At 42.5% G+C, this 25,113-nt stretch overlaps 1 protein-coding gene across 1 annotated transcript in view; it reads right to left on the bottom strand.

Annotated features, from left to right (window-relative positions):
- Positions 1 to 864: 864 nt before the first annotated feature.
- The window catches only part of RAB3B (RAB3B, member RAS oncogene family), a 64,331-nt gene continuing 40,082 nt past the window's right edge, over positions 865 to 25,113 (bottom strand). Inside the window, exons 3-5 of the mRNA XM_047871431.1 lie at positions 18,297 to 18,415; positions 15,277 to 15,401; positions 865 to 2,729 (exon numbers count right to left, since the gene is read on the bottom strand). Coding sequence (XP_047727387.1) covers positions 2,542 to 2,729; positions 15,277 to 15,401; positions 18,297 to 18,415 — 432 coding nt within the window. The 3' untranslated portion in view covers positions 865 to 2,541. The remainder of the gene's footprint in view (positions 2,730 to 15,276; positions 15,402 to 18,296; positions 18,416 to 25,113) is intronic.

Raw genomic sequence — 25,113 nt, 5'->3', positions numbered from 1 at the left:
ACAATTTTCGCTCAGGCCCTTGGGACCTGATTGCCTCAGAGACTGACTCCTTTCCAGAAGCATTAGATATCCATCATCTTGGATTAGTCTTAATAGTTGAGTAATTTGTTAACAGATTAGAGACATAAGTCTTTTCTCCAGTGGACTCTGAATCTGATGGCCTTGGGATTGAATCCTAACAGGGCTCTAATACTTGCTAGCTGTATCATCTTGGTCAAGTGTCTTAACCTTTTTGGGTCATAGTTTATCTATAAAAAATATCATATAGAATGTGATAAAGAGCACAGACCTTAGAACCTACTGCCTGGATTTGAACCCCAGCTCTACTATTTACTCGTTATGTGACCTTAGGCAAGCTAAAGAACCTTTTTGTATCTTATTTAACCTCATCTTTAAATGAGGTTGATTATAGTGCATCCCTCACAAAGATATTGAGAAGATAAGTTAATATATGTACAGTGCTTGGAACAATGTTTAGTACAGAGTAAGCATGACCTCAGTGTTAGCTACAATGACATTGGGGTGATAATCCTCATCTCTCAGGTTCATTTTGCAGATCAACTGAAATGATAAAAGTGAAAAGAGTCACAGAATTATTAGTGCTAGAAGAGACCTTAAAGATTACCCAAATAACCTCCACATTTTATAGGTGGGAAATCAAGACTCAGAGATGGGGTGATTGGTCCAGAGTCACACTTGATTTAAGGGCAGAGTCCAGGTCTCCTGATTCCAAGTCCAAGTCCAAAAGCTCTATCCTCTGCATCACATCAAAGAAAGCAACATCTCCACGGGGAGGACTCTGGGGGGTCCTCTTATGCAGTCATTGGACCTATGCTAGTTAATGTACTTTCCTAGGATAACGAACTGCATTTGGAATGGACAAAAAACTTGGGAGAGACTCTCCCCCTTCCCCCACCAACTTCTGAGGTAGCATGTTAGTGAAGGGGGAAGTGGGGATTCGGGCTAGGGCTGGGAGGAAAGATTTTTCAAGAATCAGTGCTAGTTCCATGTCATTATTTCAGCTAAAAACCAAACATGTGCCATGTCTAAACAAGCTAGAATCCACTCCATTTGTTTCTGGTGTCAAAGGTTTTCATGTGGTTTTGATTTTGGTTTTGGTTTTTCCTTTTACTCATTATGTGACTAAGCAGCTTTAATTAAGCAGCTTTCCCTAGGAATGGTTTCACATCCTCTCTTCAGTGGAAACTAAGATTTCACTCCCAGGAGGGTGAGTTTGGGATTGGGACCTCTGAGTTCAGTTTTCCCAATTTTTTCAGGGTCATGCCCCCTAGATTTATTCTGCCTTAAATTACATTTCCCAGTTGTACTACTCAGCAGTGATTGAAAGATGGGTTGGAGGAAAGGGCAGTTTGGAGGGAAGACACCAAAAGAACAGCAGAACTATCTGACTTGGAGAAAAGGCAGAGGTCATGATTTCTGTTCTCAAATTATCTGAGGGTGTCAAGGGGCAGAGACTGTGAGGTCTCTGACAGCAGAGCTGGTACAAATGGGGTGAAAAGAGGAAGAAGAATTGCCAGGGCACAGATTTCAGCCTAAAGCAAGGAAAACTTTCAATTATGAGAGTTGCCCAAAGATGGTATGGACAACGAGCTCCCATCCCTGCCTAGAAGGTATGCTTTAGAAGAAAGAGATTTGGTTGTGAGGTCTGACAGCCACTTATCAGAGATGTGAAGACTGGAATTGACTAGTCAGACCAGGTAACTCTAAATATTTCAAATTCTGGGAGTCTAAAAAACAAAGACCAATTTCATGGAGTTCCCACAGTTAAGAACCACCTGGAAAGCAGCAAAATCAGAAAGTCATGACCTGTTCCTTTATCTTGCCTGTGATTCTCTTTTCTTTCTCTTTCTCTTTCTTGAGCTCACTCGTCTACTCTTTAATATAGCAGGAACCTTTGACATTTTGCAGGGAATAATATTTTCTTTTAAATGTATTTCTGGCTTAGCCTTTGCTCCTTCAGCATCATTAGAGAGTCTGAGCTCTCTGGAGATTAGCTCTGGCCTGTCACCACAGCAACTGCCCAGGCCCTGTGGGCATCCATGGTAATAGGCATAGGGCTTTGAGAGGAAGCCCCACAGGGAGTCTGATATGAAACAAGCATGTTGTGTATGAGGAGGTTTTCTTTAATAGGATTAGCTGTGTAGGTTGGCCTCACTTACCCAGTTGGCCAGGCCTGAAAAGTGTGCATGTGTCAAATTTTGGTCAAAGGAGGAAATCTTATTTTAAAGGCAGAAAAGAGACTCGCTCTCCACGTCCCTGAAGTGAATCCCCTTTGTAAGATTGAGTCTTCTTTTGTAAAGTGAACCTTAACCCATGCCATGACCTGGTTGTTGGTTTGGGGCTGGGTGTCTGCAAGGGAGGCCATCTGCAGAGAATTCGAGGGGCATGCTTCCACCTCCACTGCAGGCAAAGAACAGCAGCAACTCAGCTTGCTTGGGGCTGGGGGTGGACAGAGTGTAATGCAGGAAGCAGAGTGGGTGTGGGGTCACAAGAAGGGGAAATCAGGAGGGTGGGCCTTGCCTAACATGAGCAGTTCTGCTGCAGCAGCGGTGGGGTGTCTGAGAGACGGGTGTTCTTGGAGGTGCCCAACACAGAGGGGTCTGTGTCCAGCGAATCAGACATCTTGTCACAAATGGCATCTACCAGGCGCTCGAAGGCCTGCCTCACACTGATGTTCTCCTTGGCGCTGGCTTCAAAGAAGTCAAACCCTAAGAAGAGAAGACAGAAAATAGTAAGGATTTTTCCCTTCCTTTGTATGCCCCCTGGCCAGAACACTCCGAATTAATACAGCTGGTGCTAAGGAATGAAGTGAGGAGGCCTAATTCCATGGCAGGGGATTCTGCTTTAAAGAAATGGTACAAGGCAGGGGCATTACCTGCATGGGTTTTACAGTTAGTCAGATCCTGGTTCTACCACTGGTCAGCTGTATTATCCCCAGCAAGTCACGTATTCTCTTTATAAATCAAGTCCCTGGTTTATAAATTGTGTTAATTTTACCTAACTCATTAAACAAGGTAATGCATGTAAAGTATCTAGCCCTGTGCCTGACACAGAGTGGGGGTCACTAGGTGTTTTCTGAAAGAGTGAATACTTCAATATGTGTACACAGCACTTCACAGTGTTCCAATCCATTATTTTGTCTGATCCTCATGTCACCCCTGGGAGGAGGAGTATTTGGGCAGACCCCTCCATTTCACTAGTGCAGACACTGTGGCTTAGAGAAATAAGCTGACTTGCCCAAGATAAATAGAGGCACCAGTTAAAGAAGCCCAAGCTTTGACCTTTTTCACTAGGGCTTTTCCTCCTCTTTCCCTTGCCTTTCAGTCACCTCACAGCCTAGCCCTCTGGGATCTGGAAGGCACCCCAAGATCCACACCAAATAAAGCTTCATTTGCCCTTTCCACCCCAGACCCACTGGCTTATCTCTACTCCATGAGATTCCTCCTCCCTGAATTCCCCTGGACTTTCTCTATTGCTCTGCCTCCCACACAAACCCAACAGAAGGCACATGGAAGGCTGCACTTAAGCATAAAATATTCTTGTCTGTTTGGTACCTTGAGATCTTTAGTGACACTTTCTGTGACAAGGAACAGAACTTGATTGTCCCAAGAGACACAAGAAAGTCCCTCCTGATTCAGACAAAGTGGCTACTTCCCAGCTGAGGAATTCTGACCAGGTTGGTGGCAGTTCTTAGAAGTAAAAGCCTCCTTCTCTATAGGTCCCTGACCCAGTCTCCTCCCTCCTATTTGTCCAAGGAACTTCCTCTTTCCTTTCCTTTCCTTTCCTTTCCTTTCCTTTCAGGTCCATCTTTATTTCTTCTCAAAACTTCTCTCTTCCCTTGTTTTCATGTCTCTCCTTCTTTTCCCTTATGTTCCTCACACTTTCTCCTTTGGATTCTTTATATTTATTGAGCACCCACTATATGTCAGACACGATGCCAGGAGCTTTGGAACTATTATCTTACTGTGGGTAAATATAATCATCTTTAATTTATAAATGAGAAAATGAAGGCTTCAAGAGATTGCATAACTCACACAAGGTCACGGGACTATATTAGTGGAAATTGGGTTTAAATCTGGGTTTGGCTAGCTCCAAAGTTCATACACAGTCCTGTCTCCTACTTCTTCTCTTTCTCTTCTTTCCATCTTTATTTCTTTTCTTCCTTCCTTCCTTCTTTTTAAAAAAATGTTTATTTATTTATTTTGACAGAGAGAGTGTGTGTGCAAGCAGAGGAGGGGCCAAGAGAGAGAGGGAGAAAGAGAATCCCAAGCAGGCTCTGCACTGTAAGCGCAGAGCCCAATGCAGGGCTTGAACCCACAAACTGTGAGATCATGACCTGAACCAAAATCAAGAGCCAGATGCTCAACAGAGTGAGTCACCCAGGTACCCCTCCTTACTTCCTTCTCTCTTTTCTTTCCTTTTCCTTTTCTTTCTCCTTTCTCCTTTCTCCCTTCCCTCCCTTCCTCCCTTCCTCCCTTCCTTCCTCCCTTCCTCCCTCCCTTCCTCCCTCCCTTCCTTCTTGACTATACCTTTCTCTTCTTTACAAGTCTCTTTGGCCTTTGCCTTTATCTGACTATTACCCTGTCTGAATCTGGGCAAGTCATTTTATCTCTGTGAATCACTTAGCCTCTCTGAGTCTCAGACTCCTCAGTTGTCAAATAGGAATAGCTACAGTGTGTTCCTGCTGAGAACAGCTGGGAGAATTAAGTGAGAGGAGAGATAAACTGGTGTACGAAGTTGCCTGTTAGAATAACAGTTTCTTTCCTTCTACTTTCATCTGCTCCTCTCACCTCCTCTTCATCCTGTTCTCCTTCTTTTATTGTCTTTTCCCACAAAGGAGGGGCTCTCTTTTCTCCCCACTTCCTACTCCCTATTATCCCACTGTGGACTGAAGGACTGAAGCCCCCGAGAACAAACAAGCCTCCTCTTCCTCCACCATCTCAGCTTGAAGGCACTCCCAGCTCCTTCCAGGCCTCCTTTGGTTGACAGTCTCTCAGTGGCCCTTCTCCCAACCTGAGAAAGGCAAGCAGCAGGAGTGCGTGCTAATCATCGACTTGTGATAAAGAAGGAGTTGGCTGCTGGCTCATTATCTTCAGACTACAGAAACCCAGTCAGCTTCAGAGACCTTCCAGCATGTAGCTTTTCCTTAATGAGTATCATAAAAATTGACTCTCTGGCCTTTGACTGGCTTATCACAAGTGATAGTTTTTGGAGAAGAGGAGGGAGTTGCTTGCCTAGGAAAGGGGCAAACAGGTAAAGAAGTAAATAGGCTTTAACTATTAGTTTGGATGAAGATGAGGACCCAGTTCAAGGCCAGGGCACAAATCATTTCTGAGGAATTGGCACTGAGGGGAGGACATGTCATGTTGTACAGGTAGGCAGTGGGAAGAGGCCCAGGAGTCATATAACCCGGATTTGATTATAGTCCCTGTCAGCTACTGGCTGTATGACCTTGGGCAAGTTGCCCAACCTCTCTCAGCCTCTATTTCTTTATCTGTAGAATGGGGTGAATATTACCTACCTCATAGTGAGGTAATAAGAATTAAATGCACATAAATATGTGAAATGATTGGCATATGGAATACATGTTAATTCCCTTTTCCTTATATTCCTAGTTGACTTTAGTCCCAGCTTCCTTGCACCCAGGGCCTTTAGGGAAATCTTCTTTCTCCTAATCATTCAGGGTCAATCAATAAACCAGTCTTTACTGAACATTGACTTTGTGCCAGGTCTCATGTTGAGAGCCAGGGACAAAAGGAGACCAAATCTAATTTTGGAAAAGATACACTAATCAGAGCCCTTATGTATGCATAGTCTATAACAGTTCACAAATACAATTTTATTTATTTTTTTAAGTTTTATTATTTGAGAGAGAGAGAGAGAGAGAGAGAGAGAGAGAGAGAGAGAAAGAGAATATGAATCCCAAGCAGGCTCCACGCTGTCAGCACAGAGCCCAACACAGGGCTCCATCTCACGAACCCTGAGATCATGACCTGAGCCAAAATCAAGGGTCAGATGCTCAACTGACTGAGCCACCCAGGTGCCCCCAAAATAATTTTAAAACAACCTTGTGAGCGGGGTGGGGGGCAAGGCAGGGGTTATTACTTGTAAGTTACAGACAGGAAAACCTAGACTTGGGGATGCGGTATAAACTAGGGCTCTATCCCTTATGCCCCTTTGTCTCGCTCTCAGTTGGAATAGTGACTGAACACTATATAACATTTCTAACCCAAGTAGAGCAAACCAGAGGATGTGCAGGAATGCAGTGGAGAGAGAGAGAGTGGCATGGGAAGAGAGCAGGAGGAGGCTTCCAGAAGTTAGTGGAAAGAGGAATCTTTGAGGCTACAACTGAGGAAAACGCTTCACCTAACTAACTTTTCATTCTTTCAGGCTCAGCTTAGATACAGCCTCTTATACAGCTATAGCACATGTTACCCTGCATGGTAGAAGTCCATTTGACAAGAAGGTCCCTGAGCAGGGACTATGCCATTCATCTGAGCCCCAGAAATAGCCAAAGGTATAGGTGTTTGGTGAGTGCTGGTTGATGAAGAGACGACTGAAGGAGGGGGGAAGCATGGAGAGTGTGCTTGAGAGGATGTGGACAGTAGGGGTCATAAAAGTCAGCTCAACATGCACGATGACACTTGGGTGAATTGGTAGTTCTTACCCTTGAGGAGCTCCTAGTCTAGTGTGAGAGACAGACACACTGACAGTATTACCATGATAGATGCTGGAATGGTGGGAAGCAAGGGGATTAGCAGGACACAAGAGGAGGCACCTAACTGTCCTGGGGGGCCAGGGAAGGTTTCTTGGAGAAGCTGATTCCTACACAGATATCAACTAGATAAAGACAGGTGATTGTGAATGTATGTGTGAGCACATTTGTGTGTACTACACCAGGCAGGGGAAGCAGCATGAGCACAGATAATGGGGCAAAAACAGCATTGGTATATGCCAGAGTGAGCATAGTAGTTTGTTATCATTAGAGCAGAAAGCTCAAAGTGATGACAGATGAGACAGTAAGTCTCATGGAGACTCATGGAGGGCTCATGTGTCATGCCAAAGAGACGTCACTGTCATCTTAAAGGTACTCAAGGTGTGGGAACTCTAATTTGAGTAACCAGCTCATGGCCTTAGCCAGCTCATGGGTCTCTTTCCCTAGCAGGACCACTCCAAATTCACATCCATCCAATAACTGTCAGGCTTCTGGAAGGCTCTTCATTAGCAGGCCCAGATGGTAACCTTTCCCTCAGATTCATTAGTAAGGATTCTCAGGAGCTGAGAACCTAGTGAGGTCAGAAAGATGACAACCAATTAATCAGACTAGCCCTCAGTCCTTTCCTCCCTCTAATTGGCTTCACAACAATATTTCTTCTATCTTTAATAGGGCCCAATTCTTAGCTGAATCTGAGATAATCCACATCCCCCCAGGATCATGTTTACCTATCCTGCCCAAAGGTAGCTGTCATAGACCCAGACTCTACAGTTTGTCCACACTGCCTGCTTCTGAGTTTGACCTCAGAATCCTATTCAAAAATTCATAACCAACTGAACTTACCTCTCCTCATCCTGACACTGCCCTAGAACACTTCTCCACTTTTATGTTCAAATCCCTTCTCTACCTCCCTCTGATACCTCCCATCTCTGTCATGTATCAATCTTCAATTCATGACCTGCTGATCATTGATAATTTGGCAAGTGACTCACTGTGTTCCTGTATGCCCAGGGTTGTTCTCATTCTCAGGAACTTTGGGGTTTCATGTGGTCAATTCATCTAACACCCTTAATTTCTCAATCATCTCATTTACAGCGACCTTCTCTTTCATTTTGCTCAGTTATGCTTCTGTCCTATTTTGACTTGGATTTGTGTAACTGGGACTGAAAGAGGCCTAATTAATGCAATACCCAGACTCGTTGGCTTAACATCCAAGATTTTTCGTGGCTTGGCCTCTATCTACTTCCCTGGCTCCATCTTCCTGGCACACACCATGCTCCAGAGATATGAACATTTTCTCATTTGGTGCCATTACTCATGCTATTACTCTCTAGCTCCTACTCCTAGTTACTTTCATTATTCAACTGTGGAATTACCTTTCTCTTCTCACCCCACCTCCACCACTTAGAACATACAATGTACCTCTCCCCTGTTCTCCCATAGTACCTTACACAATTGTTTCCATCAGATTCCAACAGCAAAATGGGAACTATTCTTAACATTTAAACTAGAGGAAATTGGTTATATAAGAGACAGAAGAACAAAGAGGCCCATAAGAATAGTGAGGAAACCAGACATTATCACCAACAAATAAAACAAACCTACTACTAAGGCCAAAGGAAGCTAGAGCCAGGAAAGCAGGAGCCAAAGAAGAGGAGTAGCCTCTACTTGAGGAGTCATCCAAGGTGGGGAGAGGGAATATACAGGTTTCCCTTTTCCCCATCTCTAATCACCTGCCTATGTCTCCCCTTGGCTAAATGCATCCAAAAGCCACTGTCACAGGAACCTGGGAAACACAGCCTGCAAATGTCAACCCCCTGGGATGGGGGTGGGGGACGGGGTGTTTGCAGGAGAGACAGCAGAAGAGTGAAGAATGATATCAAACAGGCTAAGGACTGACACAGCCATCTACCCAAAGGATGTTGAAATTACCTCTCTACTATTTTGTTTCCCTAGTCAATTGGCATCTTGAAGGCAGGGTGAAGGCAGGTGTTCACTTCTGTGTCCCCAGGGTCCATCATGTGTTAGACAACTGTGGCAGATTATTCACTGCCCTCTCTGTACAGGATTTGGCATATCCACCCATTGGCAAATGCTTTGCAGAACCTCCTTGTGGGAGGATTATATCTTTCTGTTTCATTGACATCAAATTTGATCATGTAACTTGCTTTGGCCAACAGATGTGGGCATTCCAAGTCCCAACAGAAGATTTAAGAGCCTTTGTGTGGTTTAGCCATCCCAGATTAGACCCCAAAGTAGGAAAACACATGGAACAGATTCACAGCTGACTTGCAGCTAGCATATGTGAGAAATAAACCTTTATTATCTAAGCTCCTGACTCGAGTTATGTGTTACCACAACAGAATCTAAAGAAATCTCACTAACACTGTGACTAAGGGTAGAAATTTGAAGAGAAACAGTGGCAAGCTTTTGGGAAAATACCACTGGATGATGATATAATGGGAACATTAGGATTTTTAGTCCAAAGCCTGAGTTTGAGTACTGGGCCTACCACCTGATACCTGCGTGGCTTAGAAAAGTTACAGAATCTTTAAATGAAAAAATAAAGAGACAGAAGTGAGTGGCACAGCTCATTGTGTGCAAGAAAACACAAGTTTGGATTCAGCTTCTTCATCAGTATTATGGAGCTGATGATAATGACATCTTCCAGGCTAGGAGTGAGGATGAGGGTCACAGAAAATTGTTGTGAAAGCACCTTGTAAACTGTAAGTCACTGCATCAAAGTTAGTTATTATCAATGTCAGGTCTTTCTCTGCAATGAGGCTCTGTGGTGCAGGTTTCAACTGTTCATCCCAATTCAAAAAACAAACAAATAAACAAGCCCATTTAACAGGCACCTAAAATAAGCAAGGCAATGTACAAAGGTCTGTGAGGTCTGAGTGATAAGTAGGTATTGTGTGAACTGAAATCATGGAATCAAAGAGAAGGGATAGAGCCAAATGGACCTTCCCATTCAACTAACCCAAATCTCCTATTTTTCAGATGGGTAAACTGAGACCCAGAGACAGGAGACAAGATGCTCAAGATCTTATAGCAAATTAGTGGCAGAAACAGGATAAAACCCTCAGCCTCCAACTCCTACTCTGGTGCTTTTCACACTAAACTTTGCTGGAATGAGTGTATGTGTGTGTTCTAAGACCGCATCGTAAATGAGTCTCTCCCTCCCTTGTAAGCAGAAGTGCGTTTTTCTCTTTTACTATCCTCTCTGGGCTCTGGCCAGGTCCATTTGCATTCAGATCCAGAGAAGGGACAAGATGTCCCTTTCTGAGGGGCACAGGAGGGAAGAGGCCCCAAAATGCCATGCTTCTCACAATAGGAGTCCCTGAAACTGCTCCATACTCCCAAAGATCCACTTGCCACAGTCGCACCCATGTCCCAGGAACTTCGAGGATACTGATAGCCTGCTGCTACTCACAGCTTTAATAAAAGCTAGCAGCTGGCCATATGACTAGATTGGCCTAGTGAGCTAAGAAAAGCTAAGGGAAAGGGAGTCCTGAAGAGGAATCCCATCGAGCAGCGAGTGGCACTACTATGGTGGCAAACAGACCACTGAAACTCAATTGCTGGCATAGCAGAGATAGGACTGAAGTGGGAATGAGGAAGGCTGAGCATCCACCCTCACTGTTCCCAAATCTGATCACATCCTTGCAAAATTCTTAACATGATCCACAGGATCCTTCATGACTTGGCCCTTGCCTACCTCTCCACTCTCACCTCACACTACTCCCCCCTTGATTGTTCAGTCCCTGCGGTATGGCCTTCTTTCAATATCATGAGTGCTTCAAGCTTTTCCCTACAGTAGGACTATTCTTGATCTGGAACATGGTCCTCTGCCTCCGTGCCCTGCCCCCGCCCCCACTACACACTCACTCACACCCACTCTTTGCCTAACTTTTTCTCATCTTTTAGTTCTCAGCTTCAGTGTTACTTTCTGGGAGGATCTTGACTCTCCAGTCTAAAATTAAGTTTCTCTGTTTCACTCTCTTCATAGCACTTGTAACTTACGTTACATTTATCTGCCCACCATTCCTTCTTTTAGGGAACCCTATTTTTAAACAGTTGTGGTGGCACTATAGGTCATAATACCCGCCTCCCCCAGTCATTGGAACAGGCATGTGACTCACATGTGGCCAATCATAGTCTTCCCTAAGATTGAAGGGAGAGAGAAGAGAAGGCCTTTTTTTTTTTTTTTTTTCAGGAGTTGAGAAGATATGAATCTGGAGCTTCCATCTTACTCCCCATGCAGAGTTTGCCTGGAGAAGGAGGGAGGCTGAAGGGATAAACAAAATTGAGAAATGGAAAGGGCAGTTGAATCCTGGGTCTAGTGAACTGTGCAGCTACATGAGCTAATAAGCTATTTTTTTTAATGAAAGCTAGTTTGATTTGGGATTTTATCACTTTCCATAACAAGAGTCCTAACTCATGTAGAACATATCACAATTTTTAACAGCTGTATTGAGATATAATTCACATACCATTCAATTTGTCTATTTACAACATTTTAAATTATATATTTATTTTTATAATTATTTATTGTCCCCTTCCCATTAGTTCCATGACAGTAAGGATCATAGCTGTTTTGTTCACTATTATATGCCAAATGCTAAAATAGAACCTAGCTCAGAGTTAAGTGCTCAATGAATAAGTGAATAAATGTATGAATGAATGAATGAATGAATGAATATCTACCCTATGCTGGATCCTTAGGATAATGACCCAAATTAGACATAACCTGGTTGCTCTCAAGGTCTAGCAAGAGAAATAGATGTCCAATATGCAAATACTGGTAAGTAATGGAGGAAAACTCGGGAAATTGTACAGGACAGACATGGTTTAACTTTACTGCCCAAATAGGACTAATTCATTAAGACTCTCTTTAAATGCCTTCCTACACCCTACACTAAGAATTAATCTTACTTCCATCTACGTTCCTATATAAATTTGATAGATCTAAACTAACCCCACTATCTCTTAACTTGAGCAAATTATTTAACCCCTCTGAACTTCATTTTTCAGAGTATTGGACATACCCTATAGTACCTACTTTGAAGGGTTATAGTGAGAATTAGATGAATTACTATACAGCATTTCATATAACACCTAGATCAATATATATATCACCTATTATTACCATATTTAGTGATAATACATGGTACCATATATAGTGAGGTTAAGTAGTTAGGAGCACAGGGTATGGAGCCAGACCACTGCTAGGGTTCAAATTCTGACTCAACCTGTTACTAGCTGTGTGACCTTAAGCAAGTTACTCAATTTCTCTGTGCCTTAGTTTTCTCCTCTGTTTAAAAAAACAAAAACAAAACAAAACAAAACAAAACAAAAAAACACCTAACACAACTTAGAGATAAGAGAAGCACATATGTCAGAGAGTTCTAGGGGGATTAAATTAAGTGAGTAATACTTTAAAACACTTAGAATAGTGCCTGGCACATGGTAAACACCTAATAAATATTTAACCAACTCGCTTTTTAAAAATCTTAGTCCTAAGGGCTTGGCATGCTGGTTATTTTTTTTCCAAATACAAAACTACCTTATCTTTTAAAACTTGGTCTAAGGTCTTGATGTACTGATTTTTTCCCCCTTTCTTTTCTTTCTTTCTTTCTTTCTTTCTTTCTTTCTTTCTTTCTTCTCTTTTCTTTTCTTTTCTTTCTTTTTATTAAATAGGCTTCATGTCCAGCATGGAGCCCAACGTGGGACTTGAACTCATGACCCTGAGATTAAGACCTGAGCTGAGATCAAGAGTCAGATACTTAACCAACTAAGCCACCCAGGCACCTCTATATTTTTTTCAAATACATACCAAAGTATATACATAAAATCATCTTGCACACTTCCAATGGCATAAGTCTCTTTGGGAAATGCTAGACTCACACAGTCAACAATTTATAGTACCCTGAACACACAGTGCTGTTCTTTGCCTTTGCCAGTGTTACTCCCCTGAAATGTCCTGGCTTCTCCTCACTTGGCTGCTCCTACTTATCTTCAGGACTCAGCTTGGGCATCATGTTCTCTGATCCCCGCTGAGTTAGGTAACATCCTCTGTACCCCCACAACCCTCAGCACATTCCTCTATCACAACACTGATCACTTGGGGTATCACTCTTTCTGTCCTTCAGACCAGGGAATGTGTATCCTATTTCACAGCACAGTACCTGGCATAAAGTAGGCACTCAGAAAGTCTTAATTGGATTGAAGTAAAATGAAGTAGCCAAATACTTAACATAATAAAATTTAATCGAAACATATTTCTGCAGTGTCTACTCAGAGCCAGGCCATATAGTAGGCACTGTGGGCACAAAAATAAACTAGACTCATTTCCTGTCCTCACAGAACTTTAGGGAGATGGACAAGTAAACAAGTGCACCCAAGTGCGATAGGGACTGTGACTGCTGTGTGTCTGAGGTACATTGGGTAGAGGCAAGAGGAAAAGAGCTCTGGGGGCCAGGAAGGGCTTTATAGAAGATGTGAAGCTTGAGCTTCTTTGAAAAGTGAGTTTAGGTTTACTGGCTGGATGAGGGTAGGGGGTGTGGAGTAGAAGAGAGCATTCCGAACAGATGGTTAGTCCAGGGAAAGTGCTGGGAGTCTCCCTGGGGACAGCAGGTTGAAGGCATAAAGTGATAGGAAGGGTCACCCAAACGTATGCTTAGCCACATGCTTACTGTTCTGTGAACCAGGGGGACGGGCAGACCCTTTCTGGACCCTGTGAACTTCTGTAATGGGGTAAGAACAGCAAAATCCAAGATAACTCAACCTCCCTATTTATTAAACACCTACAGTTTGCTACTTTCTATTCCAGGCCACCCTGGGGAACAGAGGAGGGAAGAAAGACATATAAGACACTCCTACACATGTACTTATAATATACATAATACAAATATATACCACACACAACTCACATTTATATATTACACAATTTTCCCACCTACAAGCCCAAATACCTATACTCTAGAGACCATAAGGGAGAATAACTTTAAACTTCCTACTCCTCAATACTTACAATACCTAGGTTGTGAGACATATTTAGGGAGGCTGGCTAAAAGTTAAGAAATATATCCTTTCTTCTAGATGAAGTTTTTTCTGAGGTGATCCTACATTGAACCCCAATACTGAAAGGAAAGGAAAGGGGGGTGCCTGAGTGGCTCAGTCAGTTAAGCGTCTGACTTCAGCTCAGGTCATGATCTCACGGTTCATGAGTTTGAGCCCCGCGTCGGGCTCTGTGCTGATGGCTCAGAGCCTGGAGCCTGTTTCAGATTCTGTGTCCCCTTCTGTCTGCCCCTCTGCTGCCTGCACTCTGTCTCTTGCATTGCCTCAAAAATAAATAAACATTAAAAAAAAAAAAAGGAAAGGAAAGGAAAGGAAAGGAAAGAAAAGAAAAGAAAAGAAAAGGAAAAGCAGCTGCTCCTTTAAGCAAGTACAGGTAGGAGTTCTGCTGTGGGGCCATTGAGACGCACCTGAGGTACCTGGGTCTCAGTGGAACACAGAGATAAGAATGCTTTAATCTTGGAAAAAGTCAGACTGAGCTGCATACCTAAATCACATTATTTCATCCCTTCAAACATTTACTGTTGTTGTGAATTGTGTTTTGGTGAAGAAGCATCAGTTTACATTGAGAGAAATACTAAGACACAGTGTTGTGGTTGCTATAAGGATGTTTGCTATTAAGGACATTGTCACATCCAGCATATAGAGTCTGCTCTATCATGGCCAGTGAAGAGAATAATGGGTTTGTTTTTATTTTATTTTGGAGGGGTTGTTTTTATTTTAAGGACCATCTTGAGACCATGTAATTGATTATGTTTCTCTCTTTGCATGGCTGGTAGGAAGCTAAAAGCCAATATTTTGACCCAATTCTTACACATGCCTGGGAACCTAAAACATACATACTTATCTCACCCCTGGCTTCCTCTTATTTTCCTCCTACCCTTGTTTTCCCTTTACTTTGATTTTCTAATTTTTTTGATGTATTATGATAATTAAAACTTTTTTTAATGTTTATTTATTTCTGGGAGAGCGAGAGAGCACGAGTGGAGAAGGGGCAGAGAAAGAGGGAGGCATAGACTCCAAGGCAGGCTCCAGGCTCTGAGCTGTCAGCACAGAGCTCCATGTGGGGCTCGAACTCACAGATGCGAGATCCTGACCTGAGCCGAAGTTGGATGCCTAACCAACTGAGCCACCCAGGTGCCCCTATTATGATGATTTTTATAAGATACCTCAAAGCCTTTGTGGAAGGCACTGGTGAAAAAAAAATAGTTCATAAATTTAAATTTTACTTATTAATTCAATGTAACAAAATATACACATTATCATAAATAATAAATTACCTAAAATTCATTAGCACAAAGCTTACACGTACATCACACAAATATAAACAATATATATAGAGCACACATGTACATAATTCACAATCACAACATACCTTTAATGTCACACTTAACTGTAAACATGCATGTGCGTGCGCGCGCGCACACACACACACACACACACACACGTTGTACACATACCAAGCTGCTCTGCAAGGAGCCGGCCCTTCTCAGTGGGAACAACCCTCTCTTCCTCCATGTCACATTTGTTCCCCACCAGGATAACCTGCGCATTGTCCCAGGAGTAGGTCTTGATCTGAGTAGCCCTAAAGAGAGACCAAGAGAAGACTGTGTTAATGACATCCTGTTCTGGTGGCAGACCCTGCAAAACTCTAAGACGTGGTTTCCCTTCCAGGAGGCAGGCTACACCCAAGTTATGTCAATTAACTCAGTTGAGGACAGACAGATACCTGCCCCTGCTGGTTGTCACAGGTGCTGACCCCTAAGCCCTGGTTGCAAATCTCACCCACCTCTTAGTAGCATTCCTCTAATACATCTGCCCATCCCTCTCTTCACTGGGCAGAGAGTTCTTTCTAAAACATCTAGCTGATCCTTTCCTGAAAGGACTCTTCTATGCTCCCCCCCCGCCAACCCTGCCCGCAAAACGAGTAGCTATGTGATGAAGTCTATATCCCTCAGGTGTTCAAGAACATTCACATCCTGTCTCTCCAGCTTTATCACACTTCCTCTCACTTCCCACCCATCCCCAAATGCTCTTCCATAGCTTGTGCCCTTGTCTATACTGGGAGTCCCTTCCCCACACTAACTCATCCCCCAAGACCCAAGGATGGTCCCACAATTCCTTGGGGGAAGTCGTCTCAGGCTTTCTCAGGCCCAGCTAGCCTCTCCTTCTTCCTCTGTGACTTGCAAACATTCACTGAAGCCTCAGATGATGAATATTTTTAGAAACCAAAACGTCAGCAGTAGTTTCCCTCACAAAAGATGATTATGAAACTTTTCAAAAATACTTTATGTATTTCTCAATTTTTCAAAAGTGAGTATATACTACTTACATAATGAGAAACAAAATTTTAACATAAGGAATAAAATAGGGCCCTTATATTGTGGACATCTCCTTGTGGGGATGGGCCTAACTCTGTCTCTAACCATCCCTTCAGACAAAAATGGAATCTCATTTTGGTCACTTAAACCTTTACCATGGCACCTGTTATATTTAGCTAAACTTATCAGTCTTTCCTTGAGGGCAAGGATAGTCTCATTGGTCTTTGGGGTGCCAGTCCCCAGCACGGAGCACAAAGTAGAGGAGATGTCAGCAAATTTCTTGTGAATGAATAAGCCAGCAAATGGTTAATCCTGAAGCAGATCTTAAATGCAACCCTATCTTGACACTGACACTCAAACTAACTGAACCCTAACTGTTTCTGGACCTATTACCAACCCTGCTCCTAAAGCTGATCCCACCACCAATCTTCTCTTTAAGGATGAGAAGCCATTCCCTTAAGGTATGGAATTCACTCAGCCACGTTGGTCATGGGCTCACAAAGAATGAGGCTCTGTGCTGGGCACTGGAGGGGCTAGGCTAGGACCAAGTTTCTCAGAGGCAAAACCTAAAGGCCAGGGCTTAGGAGAAATAGACACTTAATCTTTAGCCTCAAAGCAGGTCCCTGGAGCCAACTCTTAATGTCTCCCCATACTATTCTTTCTGTCATTTTTGTCCCTCTTCTCACCCCCATCCACTCTCAGCTCCCAGATTAGCAATTCAGGTTATTCTTGGAGGAATCGTCACCAGGTGTTAAAGTCACTGTGTTCCTGAGACAGAATGAACAGGGACTGATGGCAGAAGGGAAGGAGGTCAAGGCCAACAGGGAATTAGCAGTGTAGAGACACTGAAAGAAAGAGCTAATAATTCCATGGTAGGAGGTAGGGGGGAAGATGGAGAGGGAGAGAAAGAGGAGGAGCTGAGACAAATCGTGACTGAAGGGAAAAGAGGGAATAAGAAAGGAGAAAAGGAAGAGAAAAGGAAAGAGGAAAAAAGACTAGTAAAGAGAAAAGGAAGATGGAGGGGTCTTGTTAAAAGGGAAGAGAGAAAAAGGACGAAGGGGAGGATAACCAATAGGCTGAGAAGGAGAACCTAGACCACCATGAATGACAGACATGTGAATGGCACCTTGGAGAGCCTGCAAAGTCACTCACAACTCAAGACTACAAGGCACCAGTAGTACTTCACACAGTCACGGCAACTGTTCCTTCACAGAAGGGAAGTCATCGAAGGATGGCTGTTGGGCAAAGGGCAGCAGAGATAACCTTGGCATTGGCCAGCACCGCTGCTGAATTGCTGGCCTTCTCAGCATCTCTGATTCTGAAGAAGACCATGGCACAGATGTTCCATCTTCTCCCATCCCAATCCTTTCTACTGATTAGGGGCACAGTGTCCTGGGCCCTCCCTCTTACCTGTCCTTCCCCTTGTGCTCCCTTCTCCCTGTGAATTATACTCTAGGAAGAAAGCTGTGTAAGTCATTCAGAGGTTGTACCTGTGAAGCTGTGCTGATTTCCATTGTATGTTGAATCTTTACAAACTTGGACTAGATGTGCTCTTGACCCCTAGCCTGGGGATAAACTTTATGGGGATGTCATATGTGGATTCATTCACGACTATGACCAGGATGATCTTTCCAAAACATTAATCTGAACCTGCTGGTTCCCTGTTCAAATGTCGTCATCTAGGGAATAAACTCCAAATTCCTTATCCCAACACACAAAATTCTTCATGACCTCTGTTCTTTTTATACCCCTTACTTGCCTTCTCATCTTTGTACATCTGTATACTTTTCCTGGAATATTCTTATCTATTCACGCCCTGGCTCACTCCTGTTCATCTTACAAAATGTAGCATCTGTGTCAGCAACTCCATGATCCCTTCCTTGACTCCCCAAGCTGGGTCACAGCCCTCTGTTGGATTCCCAACAGTACCTCTCTTTATCACTGCACATGTACATGATATTCTCACTGCTTGCTTACTTATCTTCCTCTCCTCTCATCTGTGAGTTCCTTGAGGACAGGAGCCATGTCTGATTCACGTAGATTTCCCTAGCATACAGCACAAGACCTAGCACACATTAGGTTTTCCTAAAGAGTTTGATGAATAATGAATAACTGAGGTGAATGAATGAATGAATGAGGTGAATGAATGACTCTCATACCAATCTTGGACAGCATTGAAGGACTCCTCGTTGGTGATGTCATACATCAGAATGAAGCCCATGGCCCCACGGTAATAGGCTGTGGTGATGGTCCGGTACCGCTCTTGCCCAGCTGTGTCCTGGGTAGGAAGAGAAAAGAGTTAGCATCCTAGAAAGTCTGCTTTTTTTCCTAAAAAGTCCTCAGGAACAATTAAGAAATAGCCCAAAGTATATTTAAGGAGTACCTATTATGTGTCTTGTATTGTACTTGGTAAGTAGAATAAAATGTTTTTTAAAACCTCATAAAAATTAATAAGAAAATAATTGAGGGGCTCCTGGATGGCTCAGTCAGTAGAGTAGGCAACTCTTGACCTTGGGGTCACAAGCTTGAGCCCCACATTGAAGGCAGAGTTTACTTTAAAAAAAGAAAGAGGGGTGCCCGGCTGGCTCAGTCAGTAAAGCATGTGACATTTAAAAAAAAATTTAAATCTAACTCAATTAACATATAGTGTAATAATGATTTCAGGAATAGAATTTAGTGATTCATCACTTACATATATCACCCATCCCAACAAGTGCTCATCCCAACAAGTGTCCTCCTTAATGTCCCTTGTCCATTTAGCCCATCTCCCTACCCTATACCCCTCCAGCAACCCTCAGTTTGTTCTCTATATTTAAGAGTCTCTTATGGTTTATCTCCCTCTCTGTTTTTACATTATTTTTGCTTTCGTTCCATTACGTTCATCTGTTTTGTATCTTAAATTCCACAAATGAATGAAGTCATATATTTGTCTTTCTCTAATTTTGCATAGCATAATATACTCTAGTTCCATCCATGTTGTTGCAAATGGCAAGATTTCATTTTTTTTTTGATTGTTGAGTAATACTCCATTGTATATATATATATATATATATATATATATATATATATATATATACATACATACACCACATCTTCTTTATCCATTCATCCATCGATGGATGGACATTTGGGCTCTTTACATATTTTGGCTATTGTCGATAGTGCTGCTATAAACATTGGGGTGCGTGTGCACCTTTGAAACAGCACTCCTGTATCCCTTGGATAAATACCTACTAGTGCAATTGCTGGGTCATAGAGTAGTTCTAGTTTTAATATTTTGGGGAATCTCCATACTGTTTTCTAGAGTGGATGTACCAGTTTGCATTGCCATCAGCAGTGCAAAAGAGATCCTCTTTCTCCACATCCTTGTCAACATCTGTTGTTGCCTGAGTTGTTAATGTTACCCATTCTGACTGGTGTGACATGGTATCTCGTTGTGGTTTTGATTTGTGTTTCCCTGACGATGAGAGATGTTGAGCATTTTTTCATGTGTCTGTTAGCCATCTGGATGTCTTCTTTGGAGAAATGTCTATTCACTAGCATTTACATTTTATAGTTGAGAATGCAAAAATGCAGGCAGGGGAAGTGACTTTCCTAAGGTCACAAAGCTGGAGACAAAAGCTATGCCTTAAATCCAGGACTTCTGATTCCAAGTCCAACACACATACCACTAAACTCCAATCAATGAAGGATTTATCCACAAGTATTTACTGAACACAATCTATAATGATAATAAAATAAGGGGACAATAATTCTAGTATGCCATTATTTGTGTATATGCTGCACCTGTTATCCACACATTTCAGAAAAACTCTGTAGGATATATATGATTACTCTATTTTATTCCAGATAAGGAAACTGAGGCTTAAGAAGATTGCCGCTAAGTATCAGAATTAGAACTCAAAATAAATCTATCTGAGGGGTACCTGGGTTGGATGAGCTCCAGCTCAGTTGGTTGAGCATCCAACTTCAGTTCAAGTCATGATCTCGCGGTTTGTGAGTTTGAGCCCCACATCAGGCTTACTGCTGTCAGCGCAGAGCCCCCTTTGGATCCTCTGTTCCCTACTCTCTCTGCCCCTCCCCCGCTTGCGCTCTCTCAAAAACAAATAAACATTAAAAAAAAATAAGTCTGACTCCTACACTCATTACAATTTATACCTTAGCCATGGACCATACTTTGTGTGATATAAAAATGAACAAGGCACTATCCCTAACTTGAGGAAGTCTCAGTAAAAGTGCAGAGGTAGCTAATGCTAATGGGGAGCATTAGACTGATAACTAGCAGTATGTGGCAATATGTCATTAGTTCCAGATAAGCAGTATAAAGAAAATGCGTCAGGCTTGCACTGGCAGTGCAGAGCCTGCTTGGGATTCTCCCTCTCCCTCTCTCCCTGCGCCTCCCACCTTGTGTACACATGCTCTCTCTCTTTCTCTTTCTCTCTCAAAATAAATAAACTTAAAAAAAAAAATGTGTCACACAAGTCAGGTAAGGTATAAACATGGTGGTTTGGGGTAATTATAGAAGTTGTCAAAGCAGAGATAGTGTATCAGTTAGGATATACTGAGTTATTTAGTAGCAAAGCAATCCCCAAATTTCAGCAGCTTAAACGAGGTTTTATTTTTCACTATTGCTACATATCTATTAACAGTTGGCTGGGTGCTCTGCTTTTTGTCTTCCGTAGCTGACAGGGCAGCTACCAGAGGGGGGAAAAGTGTGTGAGTCATATTTTGGCTCTTAAAACTTCTACTTCTCCCACTTCACTAGCCAAAGCAAGTCACACACCCACATCCAAAAAAATGCAATCTTATAATATGCCCACGAGGAGAATCATAAACGTGGTAGACAGCGTAACTCCCACTAATGGAATCTGTACCAAGTCCAGAAGCATTGGCCTGAAGATGTGCTTATTTGACAATAGTAGGAGGATAACAGGGACTTTCTTTTTATTTGAGGAAGAGAGAGAGCAACTGAGTGAGCAAGCAGGGGAGAGGGACAGAAGGAAAGAGAAAGAGAGAAAGAGAGAGACAGAGAGAAAATCCTAAGCCAGCTCCATGCTCAGCACAGAGCCCAATGCCAGGCTCGATCCCACAACCATGGGATCATTACCTTAGCTGAAATCAAGAGTTGGACACCTAACCAACCGAGCCACCCAGGCACCCCATCAGGGACTTTGCTAAAGAAGAATTTTCCAAGCAGTGAAGTGAGGGAAAAGTATTTTGGCAGAAGAAGAGTTTTTGCCATTGAGTACTCCAAAAGAACTTAAGGAATGGTAAGAAATGGGAAATGGGTAATGGATAAGTGCTGAAGCTAGAAAGAGCTTTAAATGTTGTGCTATGGGGTTTGGACTTTATCTTTTTTTTTAAGTTTATTTATTTATTTTTGAGAGACAAGAGAGGGAGAGCACAGGGGAGGGACAGGGAGAAAGGGAGACAGAGGATCTGAAGTGGGCTCCGTGCTGACAGCAGAGAGCCAGACTTGGGGCTCAAACTCATGAACCATGAGATCATGACCTGAGCCGAAGGCAGATGCTTAACCAACTGAGCCACTCAGGTGCCCTTGGACTTTATCTTTTAAAATAAAAGATTTTGAGGCAGGGGATTAACATAATTAGATCTGAACTTTATTTAGAAAGATCACTCTGGCTGTGATGTGGGGAATGGACTGGAAGAAGAGATGGAAAGCAGGAAGGCTAGTTAGAAGATCTTTGCAGTGGTTCAAGTAAGTCCCAATAAGGATTTAAACTAGAGTGGTAGCAATGAGAATGAAGTCAAACAGATTCAAGAGGTATTTAAGAGATGAGTTACATAGGGCATGGTGATGAATTGGAGGTGAAGTGATGAGAAATCAAAGACAACAGTTATCTGTTACCTCATTTTCTCCATGTCCTCAGCAATTCAGCTCTGGTCTAGACTTGCACAACTTTACTCAGCAAAAAAATCTGTACTTACTACACCCACTATCCTTGGGGAGCATATAAATCTCCAACTCCTGTTTATTGAGCATGATCTTTGGGTGTCTTACTCTTTACCTCAAGCAGCTTATCAGAGTATCCCTTCTGACCACATACAATATTTCTTCCTACGAGCTCTGGTAAGAGTTCTTTCTAAAAGTTCTCCAGTTCATAAATGAGTGAGTGGATGAATGAATTAATATATAAATGAATGAAGAGACGGATGAGTGAGTGAACACATAACACTGGGAATTTTAGGCACTACTGAGAGAAATCATCAATTTGCACTATCTATGCAGAAGTTTTTTGGACCTATGAAACACTTGAACAGTATTTAATCCACCCCACACCCCTTGCCTTTGCTTCCTGAGCTCCCACACCACAAATGAGACTCCTCCCACCCATCTGCAGGCCAGGCCCCAAATCTTGTCCTGTGAGGTTTAGAATTAAGCCACCCATCCAGACTAGAGATTTAAAGGCCCAGGCAGGATTTCTAAGCAGCTGGTCTCAACTTTTCTCACTCTGCCTGTGTTGTATCATTTCCCTGTGAGAGTTTTGAGGCCTCCATCTCTGACTGGAGTCTGGCCCTGTGCCCCAGCTCTTTGACAGGGGGGGTCCTGTCACCCAATTGATGCCCAATTAATTAGAAATCTTGGTATGGGGAGTGCCTGGCTGGTTCGGTTGGTAGAACATGCAACTCTTGATCTCGGGGTCATGAATTTGAGCCCATATTGGGTGTAGAGGTTACTTAAAATAAAATGAAATAAAATAAAATAAAATAAAATAAAATAAAATAAAATAAAATAAAATAAAATAAAATAAAATAAAATAAAACAAAATAAATCCTAGTATGGAATACTAAATGAGCTTGGACATGGAACCAGTTTCATCTCTGTTCTCCTAGTGCCTAGCACAGGGCTGTGCACACAGTGGAGGTTCAATCATCACTTGCCAAACAAAAAGGCTACACAGTCTTGAAATTGAGGGTGGTCTCTGGGGTTAGACTCCTGGGTGTGAATCCCTGTTCTAGCACTTACTATGTGACTATGGTAGGCAGCCTTTTAAATGCCTCCTAATGATCACTATCTCCTGGTATTTATGCTCTTGTGTAATCTCCTTCTTGGGCAATTTGCCTTTTTGTTTTGTTTTTTTTTTTTTGTTTTTTTTTTTTAATTTTTTTAACGTTTATTTATTTTTGAGACAGAGAGAGACAGAGCATGAATAGGGGAGGGGCAGAGAGAGAGGGAGACACAGAATCTGAAACAGGCTCCAGGCTCTGAGCTGTCAGCACGGAGCCCGACACGGGGCTTGAACTCATGGACCGTGAGATCATGACCTGAGCCGAAGTCCGACGCTTAACTGACCAAGCCACCCAGGCGCCCCCAATTTGCCTTTTTGAGCCTTAGTCTCTTCATCTTTAAAGTGGGAATAACAACAATATCTACTTCATTAAGAAACATTAGAAACATTAAGAACATTAAGAAAGTTATTATACCTAAAATGCTTAGAAAAGTTCCTAGTACATAGTAAGAGCCATAAAAGCCTCAGTTACTATTTTTGCACTTTCAGAGTTAGCCCCAGGAACAGGGCCAGCTTCCCAGAGTCTGCCCAGCTGGAGTAGATGAGTTTCATGCTATGTGTCACTTCCCACTCATTCAAACCTGCTGAGGGCTGCTTCCAGTCAGAGTCTCAATATGATGCTTCCCTCAAAGAGTAGCAAATGGCCTGATAGGGAATGGATGAGTGTAAAAGTTGAGCAGGCTTTGGTCTGACTCCCAGCTCTGCCATTCATCACCAGTTCACCATTCATCACCAGCTCTGCCATTATGTGGTTTTGGAAAGCTTGGGGTTTTTTTGTTTGTTTTGTTTGTTTGTTTGTTTTGTTTTGTTCTGTTTTGTTTTTTTATCTCTTTGAGATTCAGCTTCCTCACATCTGGAATAGAAATAATAATCCCTACTTTGTAGGCTGTTTGCAATTAAATAAGATTTTTTAAAATGTCTAGCTCATAATAGGTACTCAAATATGGGAGTACATATCATTTTCATTATTACTTAACCCTTCTAAGCTTAAGTTTTCTCATTTGTAAAGTGATAATACCAACCTTAAAGCGGTTGTGTGAAGATTATAGATAACGTATTTGGAGAGCCTGGCAGAGTGCCAGGCACATAGTAGGTATGCAATAAAGTCCATAGTAGTTCCTGCTATTACTGTTGATATTATTGTTATTGTCATTTCCCTTGAAAAGAAGCAAGGTTGGAAACAACAATCCAGCTCTCACCATCCTGTGCTCAATGGAAAGTAGCCCAGAGAACTGTTCCTGAACCTCCCTCTCTCTCCCTCTCTCTTTTATTTTTAAAAATCACTTCAACAAACATTGATTCCCCTCCCACTGATGAGAGTCAGAAATAGAACCAAAGAGGAGACAGGAAGGAGGAGAAAGAGGCATGACTCACTGGCTACTTGAGGAAGGAGACCATGTCATCAAGAGCAATCAATTCACTTCTATGAAGCAGGCATTCATTGAGCTCTTTATATGGGCAGAGCATTATTCCAGACAGTGGACACCAGGGTGAGCAAGCCGCCGCCCTGGCCTCCAGCAGCCCCATGTGGCAGACAGACACATAGGTAAGGGGCAGAGAAGCTAACATCAACTGAACACCTACTCTGTGCCAGGCATTTTGATAAATGTTTTATATATGGGATCTCACTTATTATTTATAGTAACAAAATAAGACAGTTGAGAATTATTACAGGCCAGCCACCATGCTAAGCACTTAACCTATTTTATTTAATTACCAAATAACCTTGAAATACTGTTATCTCTATTTACAGATGAGAAAAAGTTAAATAATTTGCCTAAGATCTTGCAACCAGTTCATGCCGGACTGAGATTCAAACCTAGGTCTGATTCCAAAGCCTGTGCTTTTCCCAGGATGCTCTTTATTCTACATCATTTATCTTAATTGTTACAGCAGCCTAAAGCAGGACAAATTTGAGTCTCCATTTTATACATAAATCCACTGA

The sequence above is a fragment of the Prionailurus viverrinus genome, chromosome C1 (genome assembly GCF_022837055.1).
Source record: "Prionailurus viverrinus isolate Anna chromosome C1, UM_Priviv_1.0, whole genome shotgun sequence".
In the NCBI taxonomy this organism is placed as follows: Eukaryota; Metazoa; Chordata; class Mammalia; order Carnivora; family Felidae; genus Prionailurus; species Prionailurus viverrinus.
The sequence above is the reverse complement of the archived record's forward strand: the minus strand, read 5'-3'. Positions and strand labels throughout refer to the sequence as shown.